Source organism: Ictidomys tridecemlineatus, chromosome 2 (genome assembly GCF_052094955.1).
Source record: "Ictidomys tridecemlineatus isolate mIctTri1 chromosome 2, mIctTri1.hap1, whole genome shotgun sequence".
In the NCBI taxonomy this organism is placed as follows: domain Eukaryota; kingdom Metazoa; phylum Chordata; class Mammalia; order Rodentia; family Sciuridae; genus Ictidomys; species Ictidomys tridecemlineatus.
Window position 1 is genome coordinate 207,395,153 of NC_135478.1, and position 20,155 is coordinate 207,415,307.

At 44.7% G+C, this 20,155-nt stretch overlaps 1 protein-coding gene across 2 annotated transcripts in view; it reads right to left on the bottom strand.

The window, feature by feature from the left end:
• Positions 1-14,893: 14,893 nt before the first annotated feature.
• The window catches only part of Ube2h (ubiquitin conjugating enzyme E2 H), a 106,588-nt gene continuing 101,326 nt past the window's right edge, over positions 14,894-20,155 (bottom strand). For both annotated transcript variants that reach the window (XM_021730377.3, XM_005331109.5), the window contains one exon: positions 14,894-19,129. In XM_021730377.3, coding sequence (XP_021586052.1) covers positions 19,005-19,129 — 125 coding nt within the window. In that variant the 3' untranslated portion in view covers positions 14,894-19,004. The remainder of the gene's footprint in view (positions 19,130-20,155) is intronic.

Below are 20,155 nucleotides of genomic sequence, written 5' to 3' on the forward strand. Positions count from 1 at the left end.
TCTGTGTGCTGTTATAGAATTATTACAATATGAAACAAAGCAAGATGCACTGCAGTATGTGTGATTTCTTTCACTTGCATATAAAGGATCTGTTGCTGCAGGGCACGGTGCATGCCTATAATCCCAGAGACTCGGAAGGCTGAGGCAGGAGGATGGCAAGTTCAACACCAGCCTCAGCACTTCAGTGAAGCCCTAAGCAACTTAGCAAGACACTGTCTCAAAATAAAAATAAAAAGGGCTGAGGATGTGGTTAAGCACTCCTGGGTTAAAAAAAAAAAAAAAAAAAAGATGGTAGGCTCATCTGTAGCAGGCACCTATGAAGCTGTGAATGTTGGTTGTCCTGAGACAGGAATAGGAATGTAAAGTATAAGTGGGAGCAGAGAGTTATTTTTCACCATATATATATTTTTGCAATTTTTTGAAATTTTGTGCTTTCTTTCTATATCATCTAGTCAAAAATATTTTTTTAAAAATATGGGCTGGGGTTGTGGCTCAAGCGGTAGCGCGCTCGCCTGGCATGCGTGCGGCCCGGGTTCGATCCTCAGCACCACATACCAACAAAGATGTTGTGTCCGCCGAGAACTAAAAAATAAATATTAAAAATTCTCTCTATCTCTCTCTCTCCTCTCTCACTCTCTCTTTAAAAAAAAATTGTTTGGGTCTTGACAAAATATGTGTACAATTCATTTGAAAATAGAAGCAGACAATCATTTCAGATATTATGACATAATGGTGGTCTAGCCCTGTACCATCAGAATGTGTTATAAAGTATTAGTGTTTTATTTATTTATTTATTTTTGTATTTGGAGACTCATTTGGGATAAGCAGTAGTATTTTTTTTTTTTTAGTTGTTTGTTTGTTGTTGTTGTTGTTGTTGAGTTGCTGAGGCTGGCTTTGAACTCACCATTCTCCTGCCTCAGCCTCCTGAGCCACTGGGATTACAGGCACGTGCCACCGCGCCCAGCCAAACAACAGTATTTTAAACAATATGGTGCTCAGCAAAAAATAGAGACATCAATAAATGAAACAAAATGAAGCATTTAGAAGCAGGTCTAATGGGGCTGGGAATATAGCTCAGTTGGTAGAGTGCTTGCTTCACACGTACATAAGCCCCGGGTTCAATCCCCAGCACCATAAAAAAAGAAAAAAGTAGATCTAATGAACATAAATATTTAATATAAGGCAAATTTTCAAAAGCAAGGAGATAGGAAGGAGAGTATCCCTGTCTCCTAAGGTAATGTCTTCCAGTTCCACAGGCTTTCAGCATTGTCTGTGTGCTAAGGCCTCCTGGGTTGGACCTACTCACACAGACTCACTTCCACAGTTTCCTCCGGACACTTCCACTTGCTAAGGGGTGCTCCTCAACTCGCCATGCCTCCTCCACCTCCTCTCCCACTGCAGTGGGTGGGATCCTCACTACCCAGGTATTCCACAGGTTCAGGTGTAGTTCTCTGCCTCCGTCCCCCCAGCCCCAGCCCAGGCTACTCTCTCTCCAGCCTGGACTTTGGCACGGGCCTCTGGCTTCCATGCGTGTCCTCAACCTATTTTCCATACAGCAGCTGGAGTACACAGACCTTCCCTCCTCCACCTCCCATGGCCCAGTCCCGCACTCCACCATCTATGGGTTCTTACAGTGCACGGGGATCCTGCGGGATGCAAGCAAAGGCACACCTTGAACATCTACCTGCCTTTCAGTTCTGGGTCTTCGCTTGTCCGAGGTGTGCACCTATCAAGGGGGAAGCAGGTGTTAAAAACTGTGCTCTGGCCTTGTTGTGGGTTCACTGTGGAATAGGAGGTGTGGGGGGTGATATTTTTCCTCTTGAGGAGAGGTTAATGCTCTTGAGATGAAGTCCACTAGGGCACAGGCAACGCTGGTATCAGTGACAAATCCTGAGCGCTAAAAATGGTGCCCGCTTCATCCTTATTTAAATGTAAGGAATGAGGGCCCTGGGTTAGAGCTTCACCTAGCACACATGAGGCCCTGGCTTCCAACCCAGCCTCGCACACACACAGCTATTTCCAGACTAATCTCAGTGTCCTTCTGAACACACACCATTGTCTGAGAACATTATCCCCAATATACAAGCACCATCTCTCTCCCACACACCTATTTGTCCCCTTTCCTGTTCCTTTTAAACCCAGGGCCTTGGGTATTCCAGGAAAGAGCTCCACCACTGAGCCACATCCCCAACACTTTACATTTTTTCTTCTGAGACCGGGGCTGGAACTGCACAACCTGGCCTGGAATTTGTGACCCTCCTGATCTGTCTCCTGAGTAGGGGGGATTGCAGGTGTGTATCACCGTCCCTGGCTCAAGATTCAATTTTTTAAAAAGAATTTTTCCTTAATATTTGTTTAAAGATAATCCTCATCTATATTTCTGATGTAAGTTGTCATTTCCTCGCTGTCTGTGAATCACGTGTTTCTTTTCTTTTCTTGGTGCTCTACCACTGGGTACATCCCCGGCCCTCACCTATTTTCTTTCTTTCTTTCCTTTCTTTCTTTTCTTTCTTTCTTTCTTTTCTTTCTTTCTTCACTAGGGATTGAACTCAGGTACACTTGGCCTCTGAGCCACAGTCTCAGCCCTATTTTGTATTTTATTTAGAGACAGGGTCTCACTGAGTTGCTTAGCGTCTCCTCATTGCTGAGGCTGGCTTTGAACTTGTGATCCTCCTGACTCAGCCTCCAGAGCCGCTGGGATTATAGGCGTGTGCTACCGCACCCAGGCTGTTTATTTTCTTAACAATGGACTTTGGTAAGCCATTTTAATTATTTCTTTTTTCCTCCTGTTCCCTTCCCTTTATTCTACCTTCTTTCTGTTATTTACTTAGAGTTTTTTTTTTTTTTTTTAATTGCAGTCTTGTGGATATACACTGAAGGTGAGATTCACTGTGGTATATTCATGTGTGCACAGAGGCAGGTTGGGCCACATTCAATCCACTCTTCTTCCCTTAGCCCATCCCCCTCCCTCTTCTTCCTGTGCTCCATTTATCTTTCTTCTATTTTGATGGAATTCCCTGCCCACTTTTTCCTTTCTCTCTCTCTTCACTTTGGATTAGTGTCTATATATCAGAGAAAACATTTGACCTTTGACTTTTTGGTCAAATCCGCTTTTGAAATTTGCATATGATTGTGGGTTTTTTTCCAAATTAAAATATGTTTTATATACTAAGGTACTTAAAATTTCTTTTAAGTTTTGTCATAAATTGTTATTATTATTAAATATGATTTTGTAGTCCTGGAATTGAACCCAGGACCTCACATATGCTAGGCAAGTGTTCTGCCACTGAGATATACCCATAATCCTAAAAATTATTTTAATATAATGTTCCAATTCTAATTAACCTTTATTTTATCTACTAATATTTTTAATGTTTTCTTCTTCTATTAACAAAAATAAAATTATATGCCAGCTGACAGATTGATTACTTCTTTTGCTTTTCTCTTTTAGAATTACTGGAAGAGTTTAAATATGTGCATAACAAAAATGATGGCCTTCTTTTTTATTTCCAAATACAAGATTCTTATTAATTTCTCCCCAAAACCTAACACCAGAGGTTATTTTGTTGTGGTTGTTATTTTTTTTTTTTCAGTACTGGGGACTGAACCTAGGGTCTCACACATGTTAGGTAAGCACTGGACACTGAACTACATGAGAACCTCCCTAAGTGCCCAGGCTGGCCTCAAACTTGCCATCCTCCTGTCTCAGTCTCCCCCCTGAGTAGCTGGGATTACAAGTGTGCACCACCACATCTGTCCTAATACCACATTGAAACACTCATAGCCACACATTTATTGGAGGAATTCTGTGCCTACTTATGATATTTAAATCATAAATAGTAATGTATGATTTTAATAATCATTAAATGTATTATTTTATTAACACTTTAATTGCTATATCTTAAATATGAATAGGAAAATAAATTATCTAAACATGGAAACCGGTGAAAGGATGGCTTTGTATTTTTGTTTTTAAATGACTTACTTACAAATATTTTCTTTCACTTTTTTATAGTGTCCTTTGAAGAATAAAAGCTTTTAACATTTTAAATTGAAAATAATTCATTTTTTCAAAATTGTTTCAAAATTGCTGTTTTTTTATTTGCATGTTCTTTTAGTGTCATATCTAAGAACCTATTACCTAATTTTCAGTGGATGCAAATAGCCAGATGTGGTGGGGTACATCTGTAACTCCAGCTACTCAGGAGGCTGAAGCAGGAGGGTAGAAAGTTCAAGGCCAGCTTGGGCAACTTGGTTAGACTCTGCTTAAAAGTTAACACTTGCTGGAGCTTAGCAATTGCCTAGCATGTGTGAGGCCCTTGGGTACATAGCACCAAAAAAAAAAAAAAAATTTTTACACCTGTTTTCTTCTAAAAGTTCTATAAATACTTAGATTAACTTTGAGTTGATTTTTTATATATGGTGTGAGATAGGTATCTAGATTCATCTGTTTGAATGTGCATAACCAGTTGTCCCAGAACTATTGGTTATTGGTTGAACTGGGAATTGAACCCAGGGGCATCTTACTATCGAGCTACATCCCCAGCACTTTTTATTTGTTTTATGACAGTGTCTCACTAAGTTGCCCAGATTGGCCTTGATCCTCCTGCTTCAGCCTCCCCAGTTGCTAGGATTACAGAAATGCACCCCTGGACCTTTATTCTGATAACATGGTATATTACATGAATTCTTTTTTTTTCTTTTTAAAGAAGATACTTCCCAGTATTTTATTTTATTTATTTATTACTTTGGGGCTGAGGATGGAACCCAAAGGTACTTGGCCACTGAGCTACATTCCCAACTCTTTTTATTTTTTATTTTGAGACAAGGTCTTGCTAAATTGCTGAGGATGGCCTTGAACTTGTGATCCTCCTGCCTCAGCCTCCCAAGTCTCTTGGATTATAGGTGTGCACCACATTAATTCATTTTTACACGTTAAAACTATGTGGCAATTCTGGGACTAATCCTAGCTGATCATGGTGAGCAGTTTTCTTATAATGTCTTTGGCTTCAGTATCGTAATGATGTTAGCTTCACAGAATGAGTTGTGAAGTGGGCCCTTCTTTTATTTTTAATTAAAAAAATGTATATGAGTATAAAGTTGATATAAATTCCTCTTTACATTTTCTATAGAGTTTATCAGTGAGCCTATGGAGCCTAGTATTCATTTGTGGGTGGTTTTGTAATTATGGATTTAAGCTTTGTTGTAAGTCTGTTTAGATATTGAATTTCTCGAGTCATTAGTTTGTCTCTCAAAGAAGTTGTCAGTATCATGTAAGTTATCAAAATTGATGGCTGTTGTTGTTCATGATATTCACTTTTTTCTTTTCTTATTTCCATAAGGTTAGCAATAATGTCCCTTCTTGAGTTCTTTGTTTTTCCTTGAGATCTCCCCTTGCCCCTTGCCCCTGGTACTGGAGGTTAAACCCAGGGTCAATTCTTTGTATTTTTTTTTTTTTTGAGAGAAAGAGAATGAATTTTTAATATTTATTTTTTAGTTTTCGGCGGTCACGACATCTTTGTATGTAGTGCTGAGGATCGAACCCGGGCCGCACACATGCCAGGCGAGCGCGCTACCGCTTGAGCCACATCCCCAGCTCAGTTCCTTGTATTTTTTTGAGAGAGTCTTGCTAAGATGCAGAGACTGACCTAAAACTTACCATCCTCTGCCTTGGTCTCTGTAGTCTCTGGGATAGACTTCAGTTCCTTTACATACATTAAGGTTTGTTTTTATGGCTTAGCAGATGTACCATCCTAGAGAATGTCCCATGTGGCAGGCACAGCGGTGCCTGTAATCCTAGGGACTTGAGAGGCTGAGGCAGGAGGATTGCAAGATCAAGGCTAGCCTCGGCAACTTAGAGAGGGCCTACGCTACTTAGTGAGACCCTGTGTCAAAAATAAAAAATATAAAGAAAGGGCTGGGGATGTGGCTCAATAGCAGTGCACCCCTAAGTTCAGTCCCTAGCACTAGGGGGAAAAACAAAAGTCAGGGGGTGTGTTCTGTGGCTATTAGGTTGGTCTGGTGTACAGGCTTGTAATTCCCTGCTTGTTTCATTTCAGTTCTATTTCCCTGTGCTCTTCTATCTAGTTTTTCATCTATTATTGAAAGTGGGGCACTGAAGTTTCCAACTATTATCACGGCAGGGTCTGTTTCCTCCTTTGATCCTGTTTTTTGCTCCATGTGTTTTGCGGTTCTGCTGTAAGGTCCTTAGATGTCTGTAACAGGGTGTTCCTGACGGAGTGGCCCTTGGGTCAATCAAAACCTCCCTCATTTCCTCTAGTAACATATTTTTCGTTTTGAGGCAGGGTCTATGTAGCCCAGGCTGGTCTCAAACTCCTGGGCTCAAGTGACCCTCTTGTTTCAGCCTGCTGGGTGACTGGAACTTCAGGTGGGGCCACTGCACCCAGCTTTTTGTTTTAAATTCTATCTTTGCCTGATTTTAGCATTGTAACTCTCGCTTTCTCATGGCTGCCATTTGCAGGATGTATCTTTTCCAGTCTTTATTTTTAGCCTATTTGTATCTTTGAATCTAAAGTGTGCCACCTGTAGAGAGCATGATATTGGAACCTGTTCCCTCGTATTTAGAAGAGGGATATTAAAATGCTGATCAGAAGCTCTGCGTGTGTGGGTGAGACTGTCAATGGGTGATGTTCATTCATTTTGATCAGATTTCATTGGGACACTTCTAACGTTAGCATCTTTGGGTTTTTCTTCTTGAGTTGATCAAAGTGTCCAAAGAGGACCACTTCCATTTCCTGCCTGGCTTTTGTGAGAGAAGGAAGTTGAGGTACTGCTGTTTAGTGTGTTGACTCTCACCTTGAGCCTGGGTTTCTGGGAAGTTCATATCCCCTAACTGTGCTCCTGTCCCTCTGGTTTACTTTTTCCTTAGCAAAATCCTCTGGTCATCTGCTCAGTTGGGAGGGGATCAGAGACCGAGTGCACAAAATTGGGGAGGGAGGCCCGGCCTCTGACACTTTTCTTTTTTTCTTTTGTCGGTGCTGGGGATGGAATCTAGGATCTCACACGTGTGAGGCAAGTGCTCAACCACTGAGCTACATCCACAGCCCTTTTTATTTTTCATTTTGAGATAAGGTCTCACTAGGTTGCAAGTAACTTGGGATCCTCCTGCCTCAGCTTCTGAATCTCTGGGGTTACAGGCAGGCGCCACCATGCCTGACTGTGTTACAGATTTTTGAGAGGACAGAGTAAACTTGGGTTTATAGCAGCCCCTTTGGGTTTTCTTACCTAATAATGAAAACGCTGATTAGTCAGGATTCTTGGCTGTAGGTGACAGGGAGACAATGCCACCTGGCTTAATGCGGGCAGGCTCTCCTGGCCTGGCTCCAGGCTCCCATCAGCTCTGTCACCGAGGGGGGAAAGAAAGTCTCTTCTCTTTCCCAGTCCTTCCAACAGCAGCCCTGGCTTTGTTCTCCTCTCTGAACAAGTCACCTGCCTGTGAGGGAGGGAGAGCGGAACCTCCAGAACCCATATGGCTGAGAATGGGCAAAATGGCATTGCAGTACCTGTGGCAGCACAGGAGGGAACAGCTGCTGGGCAGGCAGGAGTAACAGGTGTCCTCTGCAGGCTGATGCGCCAGCCTCGCAACCCTGATGTAAGTTAAGCCCTCAGCTCAGTGGCTGGAACATGACAGCATTAGCTGCTGTCGCTGTTGGTCACTGTCATTATTGATGAGAGACTTCATGGCCCAACTTTTTATGCTGACCCTTGCAACAGACACAGAGGTACCGTTTCCTGTGGCCCCAAGTCACACTGTGGGCATTGAAGCTGGACAGAGCCTCCTGATGGAGTCAAGTCAGGGCCCAGGCCTCGCCCTTTTTGACAGCACACGCAGTGCGCTTGGCCGGACTTGGCTCCTGTCTAGGAGTGATCCTTGGAGCCTAGGCTCATTGCGTGGGCCCTGGGCAAATAAATGAGAAACCGCTTGGGCCAGAGCAGGGGTCTCCTAGGCCTCCAATGCTGGCTTTCTCCCTCCTCCCAGGCCCATAGTGCAAGTCTGGGCACATGCAGGCCAGTGAAGTGTCTGGTGGCCTGGCATGGAGAGCAGGGACAAGACTGTTGGGGGCACTGGATCATGGAACGTCACCTTCTAGTAACTGACACACAGACTGCTCTGCATGTCCCCCAGAGCCAATTTCCCCTATTTCTTAGAAAAAAAGATCCCAGTTTTTAGGATTCCAATTTTTCAAATATGGATCTTAGTACTTTTACTTAAAAATAGAACTTTAAAGAAACTTACGATTGTGCGGCAATTGTGTACAATGGATCAAAACGCATTCTGCTACCATATATAACTAATTAGAATAAGTGAATTAATTAAAAAAGAAACTTATGAAAAATGTTTCATCTAATCTAAAGCAGAAAGAATGGCTTAAGGAACTCACAAGTAACTGTCACATCAGCAACCGCCAACACCTTCTTCTCCTTTCCTCAGCTTGTCACACCCCCTCCCACCATTGTATTATTGTATTATTTTGAAACAGATCCAGATATCACATTGTTTCTTCCACAAATTCAGTGTTTTTTTTGTTTTTGTTTTTGGTACTGGGGATTGAACTCAGGGACACTCAACCACTGAGCCACATCCCCAGCCCTGTTTTTGTAGTTTATTTACAAACAGGGTCTCACTGAGTTGCTAAGCCCCTCATCATTGCAGAGACTGGCTTTGAACTTGAGATCCTCCTTACTAAGCCTCCTAAGCCACTAAAATCAGTGTGTTTTTGAACATATATGAGATGTGTCATTTTTTTTTAAAAGCTGACTTTTTCTAACATATTCCAAAAACAGAAGATCCACATGTTGCATTGGTAGAATCCTAATTTTCTTCAAGGGGACAATATGCTCTGCTGAAGAAGTAAATTTCCCAACTTCCCTGAAGCAGGGTGTGGCCATGTGGCTCAGTTTGGCCTTGGAGATGTAAGTGGAAGTGGAAGCGTCCAAGAAGACTTTTTATAAGGAGCTGTCGGCTGAGAGATGAGCACCTTTTATTCTTCCCTTCCTCCTTCTACCTGGAATTTGAGATATGATTTCTGGAACTCTAGCAGCTCTATCTTGGACCAGGAGGTGGGTGACCTTGCAGATGGAGGCCAAAGCTGGGGTTGCAGACAGAGAGAAGGAAACTAACCCTTCTACTGTTGTTTACAGTGTTTGTGTGTGTGTGTGTGGGGGGGGGCAAGGATCAAACCCAGGACCTCAGGCATGCTAGGCAAGTGTACTGCTACTACTAAACTACATCTCCAATCCTTCCCAGACTTTATTATCAAATAATTTAAGGTTAGTTTCAATTGTAATGAATAGAAAACAAAAATATTAAAGCAGTGGCTTAAATATGACAAATTATTTTTCTGTAAGGCTAGAGATGTGCAGTCTGGGGCTGAAACAGTGCTTCCACAAAGGCATGGAGTATTGGGTGTCTGTTGCTGCATAATGAATTACACCAAAGCTTCCAGGCTTAAAACAATAAACATGCCTTCCCATCCAATTCCAAGGGTCAGGAGTTCAGGTAGGAAGCTGTGCTCAGGTGATATGGCCCAGGGTCTCCCCATGGCTGGATTGGTCTTGGGGATGGACTTCCAGCTCATTCCCCTGGGGGTTGGTGGCCCTTGGCTCTTGCCAACTGCATTTTCAAAGCTTCAGTTCCCAGACACATGGGTCTCTCCAGAGAGCTGTCAGTGCAAAAGTAGCAGCGGGGCTTCCTCAGAGCTGGAGATGCAAAGCAGAAAGAGGAGTGAGGGGGCTGCCTCAGGGTGCAGCATAATCTTGGGCTCAGCCTGCCACTGAACGCCCTGAAGCCCCCTTTCTGCGTCCTGGCCCTTCCTCTAGCCCAAGTGCATGGCTCCAGGGCCCTTGGCCTGCAGCCCCGCAGGCCCCTGCGCTCAGCTTCCTCCTAGGCTTCACTCTCTTGCCCCTCACCCCCAAAACGCTTCAGGTCCTGGCCATCTCTCTTCTGCTCTGTACCCTTCCTTGTTCCTCTGATGCACGATCTGGTCCCAAGGCACCACTCTCTTCCCTGTAGTCCTGACCAGCCCCCTGTCCCGTCCTCTCCCACCTCCCTGCACTCCCCGGCACACCCTTCGCCCAACTCCTTCCCAAAGGCAGCCCCTCCTCCCGGGAGCCCCGACCTTTTTATGACGTCTCCGGCTTTCGCCACCCCTTTCCTCCCTTTCCCAAAGGTCACAAGTCAGAGGGGAGGTGGAGGGAGGAGGGTAGGGCAGTCTCCTCATCTCGCCCGGCCTCCTTCGGCCCTTGGCCCCTGCGGGGAGGGTCGGCAGTGTTGTCCCATAGGCAGTGAACTTAGGGCCTTACCCCGTTTCTGTCTGGGCTGGTCCCCTCCCCAGCAGTGGAGTCTGTACCTGCCCACCAGGGCGGGGCTGGCTCCTGGGCCTCCAGTCCAGACAGGAGTCGAGGCTCAACGTGAGGCTCGGGCTCCCCCTGGTGGTCAAGGAGGGGACAAAGCGAGCTCCTTGTTGCAAGTGGCAGAACTCAAGGGTCCCGGACCAGTGGGGATAGTTGAGGGACCCTTGAGTTCCGTGGAGAAATGTACCCATAGAGTGACTCCAGTTGGGCCGTCCGTTTCTGGAAGTCACCCTACAGGGGTTGGAGGTGCTCCCCAAGAGTCCCTGTGAGCCTGTTGGGGTCACCCAGGCCACAGGCACACAAGGTCCCAGCTGCAGGGACATCCCTTTGCTTCCAGACCCTGATCATTCTGTGGAGTGTGAGGTCCTGAGTTGACTCCAAACCCCCAAGAAAAGCAGCGTTTCCACTCTTGTGATTCCCCCCCAACCACCACCACTTAAATTCTTGCAGAAGCCCGGATGTTTCTAGGGCTACCTGTGCAACAGGTAATCATGTGTCTATTGAGTACCCAATGTTTTTATTTTTTGCGGTGTGGGGCGAGCACCAGATTTTTCATGGTATGTAATTTCAAATAAATTAAAATCTGAAAACAAGCAGTGTTTTTCTGCAAAACAACTGTTTTGGTAGGCCTAGGTATCACTTTAAACAGTGAATTGAAGATTTAATGTCCAGGGGCTGGGATTGTGGCTCAGCAGTAGAGCACTCGCCTAGCATGTGCAAGGCACTGGTTCCATCCTCAGCACCACATAAAAATAAATGAATAAAATAAAGGTATTGTGTCCAACTACAACTTAAAAAAAATATTTAACAAAAGATTTAATGTCCAAATTGAGATATGTTTTTTTTTTAAAGAGAGAGTGAGAGAGGAGACAGAGAGAGAGAGAATTTTAATATTTATTTTTTAGTTCTTGGCGGACACAACATCCCTGTTAGTATGTGGTGCTGAGGATCGAACCCAGGCCGCACGCATGCCAGGCGAGCGCGCTACCGCTTGAGCCACATCCCCAGCCCGAAATTGAGATATGTTATGTGAAGTACACACTGGATTTCAAAGAAGTAACTATAAGATTTTAAAATAACTAATTAATTTTAAAATATTAATTATACACTGAAATATTTGGAGTATATTAATTTTAAAAAATTTTTTGCTTCTGGGGAGTGAAACCAGGCACACCCCACCACTGAACTACATCCACAGTTCTTTTGATTTTTTAGATTTTTGAGGTAGGGTTTTGCTGGGTTACTCAGGCTGGCCTTGAACTTGCTATCTTCCCACCTCAGCCTCTGTGCCATTGTCTGGCTTAATTTTATTTTAAAACAAAACCAAAAAAAATGTGGGCACTAGATAGTTTTTGGTTACTCACGTTCATGTAGACCACATTCTATTTTTATATTTCTGCTGTAGGGAGCAGGTCCCCAATAAATCTGGTTTTATTTTCTGACTCCCTTGGAGGCCTCAGAGGTTGGGGATGTATGTGGGGATAACCCTGATCCCTAGATGTAGCACAGGGTCAGAAGAGGGACCACTGGACAGTTCAGGTAGGTGACATCTGATAGGGTCCCAAATAGCAGAAGGTTAACAGATAATAGGTGCCCACAGCTAGTGGGGCTGGAGATGGGACCCCTGCTTAGCACAGCATAAGCTCTTGGAAAGGCACTCAGGCGGGGCCTGAGGCCTCAGGTTCAAGCCTCAACCATGCCTCTCCCTTTGTGTCTACACTGCTTGGCACCTCACAAGAAGTTAATGGGCAAAAGAGTCAAAGCCTGTTCTGCTTACCAGAGTACTCTTCGTGAGACTCACAAGGAGAGCCCTCTTCAGTCATGGTTGGTGGTGGCATCACTGGAGGGAGGCATTATGGAAAAGTCTACATGTTTCTGGAATGATTTGATGGCACATTTTTAAAAAAAATCTGTAGAAATGGGGACTGGGGTTTTAGCTAAGTTGGTAGAGTGCTTGCCTTGCATGCACAAGGCCCTGGGTTCAATCCCCAGCAGCAGCAGCACCACCACCACCACCACCACCACCAAAACCTGTAGAAATGTATTTTTTTAAAAGCTCATTTCAGCCTGGCATAGTGCCTGTAATCCCAGTGACTCAGGAGGCTGAGGCAGGAAGATTGCAAGTTCAAGGTCAGCCTCAACAGTTTAGTGAGGTCTTGAGCAACTTAGTGAGACACTGTCTTAATAAAAAAATAAAAAAGGGATGAGGATGTGGCTCAGTGATTAAGCATCCCTGGGTTCAATCCCCAGTACCAATTAATCAATCAATCAGTAAATAAGGCTGGATGTGTAGATCAGTGGTAAAGCACCCAAGTTTAATCACCAGTACCCAAAATGAATTTATGAATGAATAGGTCATTTCATGCTTTTAAATGAATACAAGTGGCTTATAGCTGGTCAGGGATATAGGAGGGCAAGCTGAAGGAGACCCAAAGCCCAAACTGCATCTGCCATCTGACACTGCCTCTTTGGTTCACTGACTATGGGGCACCCAGAAAGTTTGAGTTTTTCTGTTAGGGTGCCCAAGTCTGTTCCTGCTCCTTCTGACTACTTGACTTAGGAGCCAAGTCCTGAACTCCAAAGAGCTCTGAAGAGTCCAGGACCACAGAAATGCCCAGTCTTTGTTCAAAATAAATATCCTGTGGGTTCCGTGGCACAGGTCTGTAATCCCAGCCGAGGAAGAAGGATTCCAAGTGTGAGGCCAGCCTGGCAACTTAGAACTTGTCTCAAAATAAAAAGGACTGAGGATGTAGCTTAGTGGTAAGGCTGCTCCTGCGTTCAATCCCTAGTGCTGCCCCTGCCCCAAAATCATTCATTACACACACACACACACACACACACTCACTCTCTCTCTCTCTCTCTCTCTCTCTCCCACCCCCCCCCCCCACCACAGCCAGAGGGAAAATGCTCCTTTTCCACCTTTTAATGTTAAATCCCCGAGGGTCAGGGGAAGACTTTTCTTCCATGAGGTATTGGGCTTGAGAGCAGAACTTGGCCTAAGGCAGGCTACCCTGGACTCCTTACAAATAAAGCTGCTCAGTCTGTCCGGTGGCTCCAGGGCATCTGCAGGTCCAAAGATGTGGGTATCCTAAAAATCCTGTCTGTTCTGGTTCTAGGTGGGGATGGGGACATCCCAGAATCCAGTGTCACATCAACTTACTCCCTGAGGACAGCAGCCTTCAGAGATAGCAAGCGAAGTTAGAATGAATTCAACTTCTGGGGCTCTGGGCCCTCGACAATGTATCTCAGAAACTTGGGATCCCCCTACCTAGGAAAGGGGCAATGCCTCAGGCAGGAAGTGGCAAGTCACCTGTGACCCAGAGAAGCAGCTGAGGGGTGAGTGATGCTGGGCTCTCACTGGGTGGGGAGGGAAGGGGCACCAAGCTCCAGTGAATGCAGAGACTGCTTCTGGGGTAGTTTCAGAGGAGCTGCCCTGGACATTGTTTAAGGAGAGCGATGGGTCATGTGACCCAGGCTTTTCTTCTTCCTTTGTCAGTTGAATGGCGGATGCTCAAAACTCCCAAAGCTCTTGGGGTTTAACGCTGTCTTGAAACTGGTATCCCGAGGATTCATGTAGTGTCCTCTGGAGATTAAGATATGGTGCTTTGGAGCTGCATGGAGTTGGAGTCACAGGTGTCAGAAGCACTAGTCTGGAGACCTCATTGTACAGCTGAATGCCTGAGGCTCACAGAAGCTCCATCCAGGAGCTCCAGGTCACTGCTGGTAACTGGAAGGGACTAGAACTAACAGCTCTGGTGGGGGGGTTGGTGAGCACCAACTGCAACACACGACCATGCAGGGAGAAAGAAAATTTGGGGAATGAACGAAGGGGAAAGTGGAAGAGGGGATGGGCAAAGAGCAGGAAACCAAATGAAAATTCTTCCCTTTGTTTTACAGCTTTTTAACAAAGCCACGGGCAGTGCTGGTCAGACTGCCTGAGCAGCATCGCCATCTGGCGGTCTTCAAGGGCATGCCTACTAGGAAGGAATGTCCAGCTGGTCTAAGGCAGCGATGGCTCACTGGGGGAACCAGCTGCTGTCCCACCTGAGGCAGGGTGGAAGCTGGCAGAGAGCCCAGGAACTACTGTTTTGGCTGATCTTCCCAGAAGAGATGGCTTTTCAAGGTACTAGTGAAAACTCTTCTCAGCCCTATTTCTAGCCAGCAGCCATCCTTATCTGAGGACAGAACTGTGGGCAGGGCCTCCTGGTTATTATTACCTGTGGGCAACACATTCTCTTCCTACACTAATCCGGTCAACTCTTATAAAAGTTGTTCAGAGGAGCTGGAGGAACAGCAGGTTGTTTAGGTACCAGGGAATTAATTTAGGAACTCTACCACATCCCCAGCCCTTATCTTGTATTTAGAGATGGGGTCTCACTGAGTTGCTTAGTGCCTCGCCATTGCTGAGGCTGGTTTGAAAAACCCTCCCTCAGCCTCCGGAGCTGCTGGGATTATAAGCGTGTGCCACTGGGCTCAGAGACATCATGGGGCTGTTATCTTATTGATCAAAGTCCAGCCATTTGCCAAGGTATATACACATTTTATTTAAAAAAGTTTACAGTTTTCATTATACACAACTATTAAGAGGTTATAGTCAGAGGAGGCATTTGTCTTGGTGACAGACATGCCACAAGATCATCACAATGCAAGGAAAAAGGTGAAAGGAAGGAGATGGGGCAAGGAAAAAATAAGCAATAAAAAGCTTCGATTTCAATGAAGGGCTGGTAAGTCCCTTTTCTCTCTTCAAGTATCACACAATATGTACCACATACAATCAGTAAATAATGGCCATTTCTTCCCAAGCCCACAGCCAAGATGAGTATTTGCTAAAGAGCCCTGGCCCTTCCTCAGGTGAGCAAAACCCCTCCTGCCCCAGAGGGCTCCACTCCATCCAGTCCCTGACGGGATCACAAGGTGTCCAGTGGCCAGAGGAACATGGATTCAGAAGTCCAGAGAAATGCAGTTCTTTGTGCCCAATCAGAAATGATTTGATTTTACTCAACAAGGCTGTGAACCCAGTTAGGAAGTTGATGAAATGAAGTAAAACTCTTGCTCACTTTTGTAAATGGCTTTCACTTTTCTAATCGAGTCACTAAAACATTAAAGGGCCACATGCCATTTAAAATCAAAAAGTAGTTCCCAGAAACATGTGCCTAGGAACTTGACCCACAGAGGCTAGTAGAGGGCCTGTCATGATTCTCGGCCATCCCAGGAGGAGGCCTAGGAAAAGCAAGTGTCAGGCCAAGGCCAACTAGGGCTTCAGGGAGCCTTTTTGAGGGCAAAATTCCTTCAAGGGGAGACACTCCTCCGCAGCCTAGATTAGCCAGTTGGCAATTAGAACAGTTTTTGAAGTGGATGAAAAGTATCAGCATTGGAGAGTTTATATGGCAACTTTGATAATTATCTCACTAGAAAATGCTGGTTGAAAATGCACAGTAACCTCAAGAAGGGTGACGAGACTGAAGACAAGCTCAAACGCCAGTGTCTGATTGGCTACTGCTGAACATGGCCCAATGGTCACCATGCTGGGCTTCTGGAGGGCATTGGGTTCATGCTGCAGGGCTACAGTCGCCTGGCTCCTTAGTGCTTGGTGAGAGCTTGAGCTGTCATTTAAATAGGGGCAAAGGATAGTGTGTGCTGGTAAACCAGTTAGGATTTCAAAAATTATGGGTACTAAGAGTAATTTCCAGATGCAGCTTTTGACCTACTTTCATTGCCTCTAAAGCCAAGCATGTTCAGCAGAGCGCGCATACACACACACACCCGCCCGCCCCAACACCCTGGAACCATCTCTGGAGGCTCGAGTGTTAGAAGGGACACTTTTGGACAGCTCCGAAAGGCTTTTGGTGTTGTAACCCCCTCTACTGCAGATTTAACTCAAAGGTGAGCAACTTAGAGAGACCCAGCCAGGCCTTCTTCCTTCTCTGTACCACCTGTATCAGCTCCTATTCCACCCTGCCCAGGAGCTGGGAAGGAGCAGTGTTACAGAAGAGATCCTTCCAACCTACCAAAAGCCAATTTCCCAGAGCTGAGGAAAAGGCCGAGTGCCAAAACATGCCTGCGACCAGGGTTAGTGCCAAGATGGGGTTAGTGCACAGAACCAGGGTAGTGATTTGGGTGGGAATCACATGAGCTTTCATTGCTAACAGAAGCCCAATTAGACCTTCCCCACAAACTCAAAAACACGCACTCACGCACACTCCATAACCACACTCAGACTTGCTGCTTAGCCCTTGCAGCCCCCACCTGTCTTCACGTGGAAATTCTGCACTATCAGCCCCGGACTGCTGCCACTTCATGCCAGGCAAGCTGATGGCTTTTCCCTGAAGCAAAGTGGAGATGATTTTCCAGTGAGGGGCAGAGCTGTGACGTTGCTCACAGACCTTCCCTAAACTTTGTTCTATTAGGGATTTTTTTTTTCTTGGACAAGATCAAAACCAATTATTTTTTTTTTTTGGAAAGGTAATTAGAACACTATTGTTTGTACAATATTGAAAAAATACAATTTATTGTTTGAACTCAAATCATCACCCAGCACTTCAAGCCTACTCTAAGTAGCACCTACAGTAAACAAGCAAACTGCTAAAGTGCAGGGAAGCAGGTCCCACAGGGCTGGCAGAGACCCTCCCTCCCGCAAGGCCATGAAAAGACAGCAAGCCAGGTCAAGTACACCATCACATGTTAAATAGTTAATACTACCCTTCCAACACGCCACAAATGCTAGCAATAGTCAGTATAGTTAACTAACCACAGCCCTAAAGAACTGCATTTTTCAAAAAGAAAACCTTTTGCTTCATGCCCGTAATTAACATAAAGTTAGTAAATTCTGTGTCTTTTTATTTAGGAAAATAATCATGCTAAAAGCAAGTTGTACTTTATAGATTTTCAAAGAAAAGATTGATTGTGCTTTTTGAATTAAAAAAAAAAATAGGGTATTCTTCCAACCTCACTGACTTAAACCTTGTGGAATACAGCACTTCTAAACTAAAGACACACATCAGAAAGAAAAATTATCCCAGGGACACTCAAAAGTTGTCTTTAGAGGCTTTTAGGATTGACTAATTCTGCTTTTGTCCTACTGGTTGCAGGGCAGGGATGGGGAGCTGCTGTCTATAATGTCTCCAAATTCCCCTCTAGATACAGCAGGCAACACTCAGATTTGAAAGAAAATTCCACTGCAACCTGGACGCAGGGTTAGGTGAGCAAACACGGGACTAGCAGGCATTTTAAACTGAATTGCTCTGAACCCACCCAGGACAGAAAGCGACCTTCCTTCACAACCCACCCTACTAGTGCATGTTTCAGGATCCCTTCTTCCTTGTCAGTCACTCTCCGAAGACAGCGGTTTTTCCCACGTAGAGCCACTTTGGGTACAAGAAACTTTATTTGTTCCAATTATTATGCATCTTAAATTTAGCATGTGTGTTGGGTCTGAAATACTTATTTCCCACTCCCACAAGCATATGATGACCAGGCTGCTGCCAGAAGCAGCAGCAGGAGAGAAAACAAAACCCAAGCATTAAAGAGAGCCCAGGGCCTTGCAGCCACCAGGCAGATCTTCTTCCCAGGTCTAAAAGTCCACTGAGCGGCTTTGTCCAGCGAGGAGACCATCTCTTGGTAGGTGAAGTTTAAGTTTGTTACCTGTCTAAGCACAATTCTCACACACATCCACACACACCAAAAAAAAAAAAAAAAAAAAAAAAAACCCCACACACAAAAAAACCCAAACAAACAAAAAACCACCACCAACAAACGACAAGGCCCTCCAGTTTAAAGCTCTTAGTCCAGGGCCGTGGTCTTAAGCTGGCCCAACACTAGGATGTGACTTTTCACTGTTGGATGAGAGGAAGCATCTTCCAGTCACTTTTCTCCTCCTGTCCGCTCAAAAAAGGTCTGGATTACAAGCTGTACCCCAAGAAAAATAATTGGGTTCAGAAAACACTTCCAAAAGCTTCTCCAAAGCAAAATGCTGTGGCCACAGGTCTGGTAGCGTGAAGGGCAGGAATCTACGTATAAAAACGTACTTAAAATCAGTCAAAAAGATGTTTTAAGTTTCAATTCTCCAATTGGCTCCCTGTTTTACACTGTTACTCCACAGAAACGGGCCCACTGAGGACTCTCGGAGGAGTAGCTGATTCGTACACGGCTGGCTCTACATGCTCCCACAGCAGGCCTCTTCCTCCCCAATTTTTTCCTTTCCACTTTGAAAAAGCACTATTCTATCTTCATGTCCAAGAGCTGGTTGGTTTGGTTTGTTTCTTTGGAACCATCAATAAAAGAAGCAACTTTTTCTTGTTAGTTTTACTCATGTCTACCTATCGAGCGGCTATTTCTTTTGACAGTTCAGTAGCACATAGGCTGACTTGGCCAAATGGACTTATGAATGCATGCATTCAGACCGCATATTGCTACCAAAATGGAATGTGGGAATATGCTATGCACCTCAGGTTGAGAAATGACCAAGAAATCAAGATCTAAAGGGTGATATATAATATATATATATCAATGCTATTATTCATAAAAACCTTGTTTAGTAATAAAAAAAATTGCTTTGTTTAAATATGAATATTATAGTCTGCTTCTCATGGTTAGGAAATAATAGTCTTTCTGAAAAGCAGGTGCTTTTTCTACTACAACTCCATGTCCTGGGCCTCATCTTCCGAAAAGTCAGACATAGAACTCTCCGATGAGCTGTCACCAGTGCCCTCTTCTTGCTCCTTCAGGGCCTCCTCCGTTGCATATTTTTGGATGTACTCTGCATGGGGTGGGGGAAAGAAAACACCAGTAGGTGAGTGGGAAGACATGTGCTTTAGTGACCCCAATGCTGTCAAGTCTCACAGAGGTTCAGACTCCTCTTCTATAGCAGGGGCGACAAGATGACATTTAGTATAGTCATTGTAGCTAAGGGGGATCCTACAGGGGAGATGGCAGTGGCAACATGGAATACTTGATTTTCAGAAGGATAACTACCTTTCATCACCATCCTGGAATGCTGGAGGGGTGGGAGAAATGATATTTCTCCACACTTGATATGTTTTACTTTGATGTTAATAAAGCGACTCACACCCCAGATACAACAGGACTAGTTAGGATTCCACAGAAATTTATCAGAAAATCCCCATCGTTTTCAGATTTGTAGTTGTATAATTACAGCTAGGTCTATTATTATTTAGTCTACACAGATCCTGCCTGTCAGATTTTGGAAGCAGCCAGCAAAAATCATCTCCCAGACTGTTCATCAGAATGAGCTGCTATTTGGAGGCACAGGAGCCTCTGCGTGATTTTACCATGCATTATTCACCTGAAGATTTATGCTGCTAGTGCCTAGTCTCAGTCTACTGGCTGAAAAAGAATTTAAGAACTGCTGAATAAACAATGAACATGTTCCTAAAACTGCACACTGTTTTCAAGTAAATCACACACAATATGAAGAGACAGGCAGACAGTACAAATCACATCAAGAATGCAAGCTGGTGCCAGTGGCACGCGCCTGCAATCCCAGCAACTTGGGAGGCTGAGGCAGGAGGATCCTAAGGTTCAAGGCCAGCCCCAGAAACTTGGTAAGGCCCTAATCAATTTAGTGAGACCCTGTTTTAAAATAAAAAATAAAAAAATTGAGCTGCAAATGGCTCAGTGGTAAAGTACCTCAGAGTTCAATCCCTAGTAACCCCTACCCCCTGATAAAAAAAATTGCAAGCTGTTCAGGCACAGTGGTGTACTGCTGTAATCTCAGCAAGTCGGGTCATTGAGGCAGGAGAATTACATGTTTGAGGCCAACCTC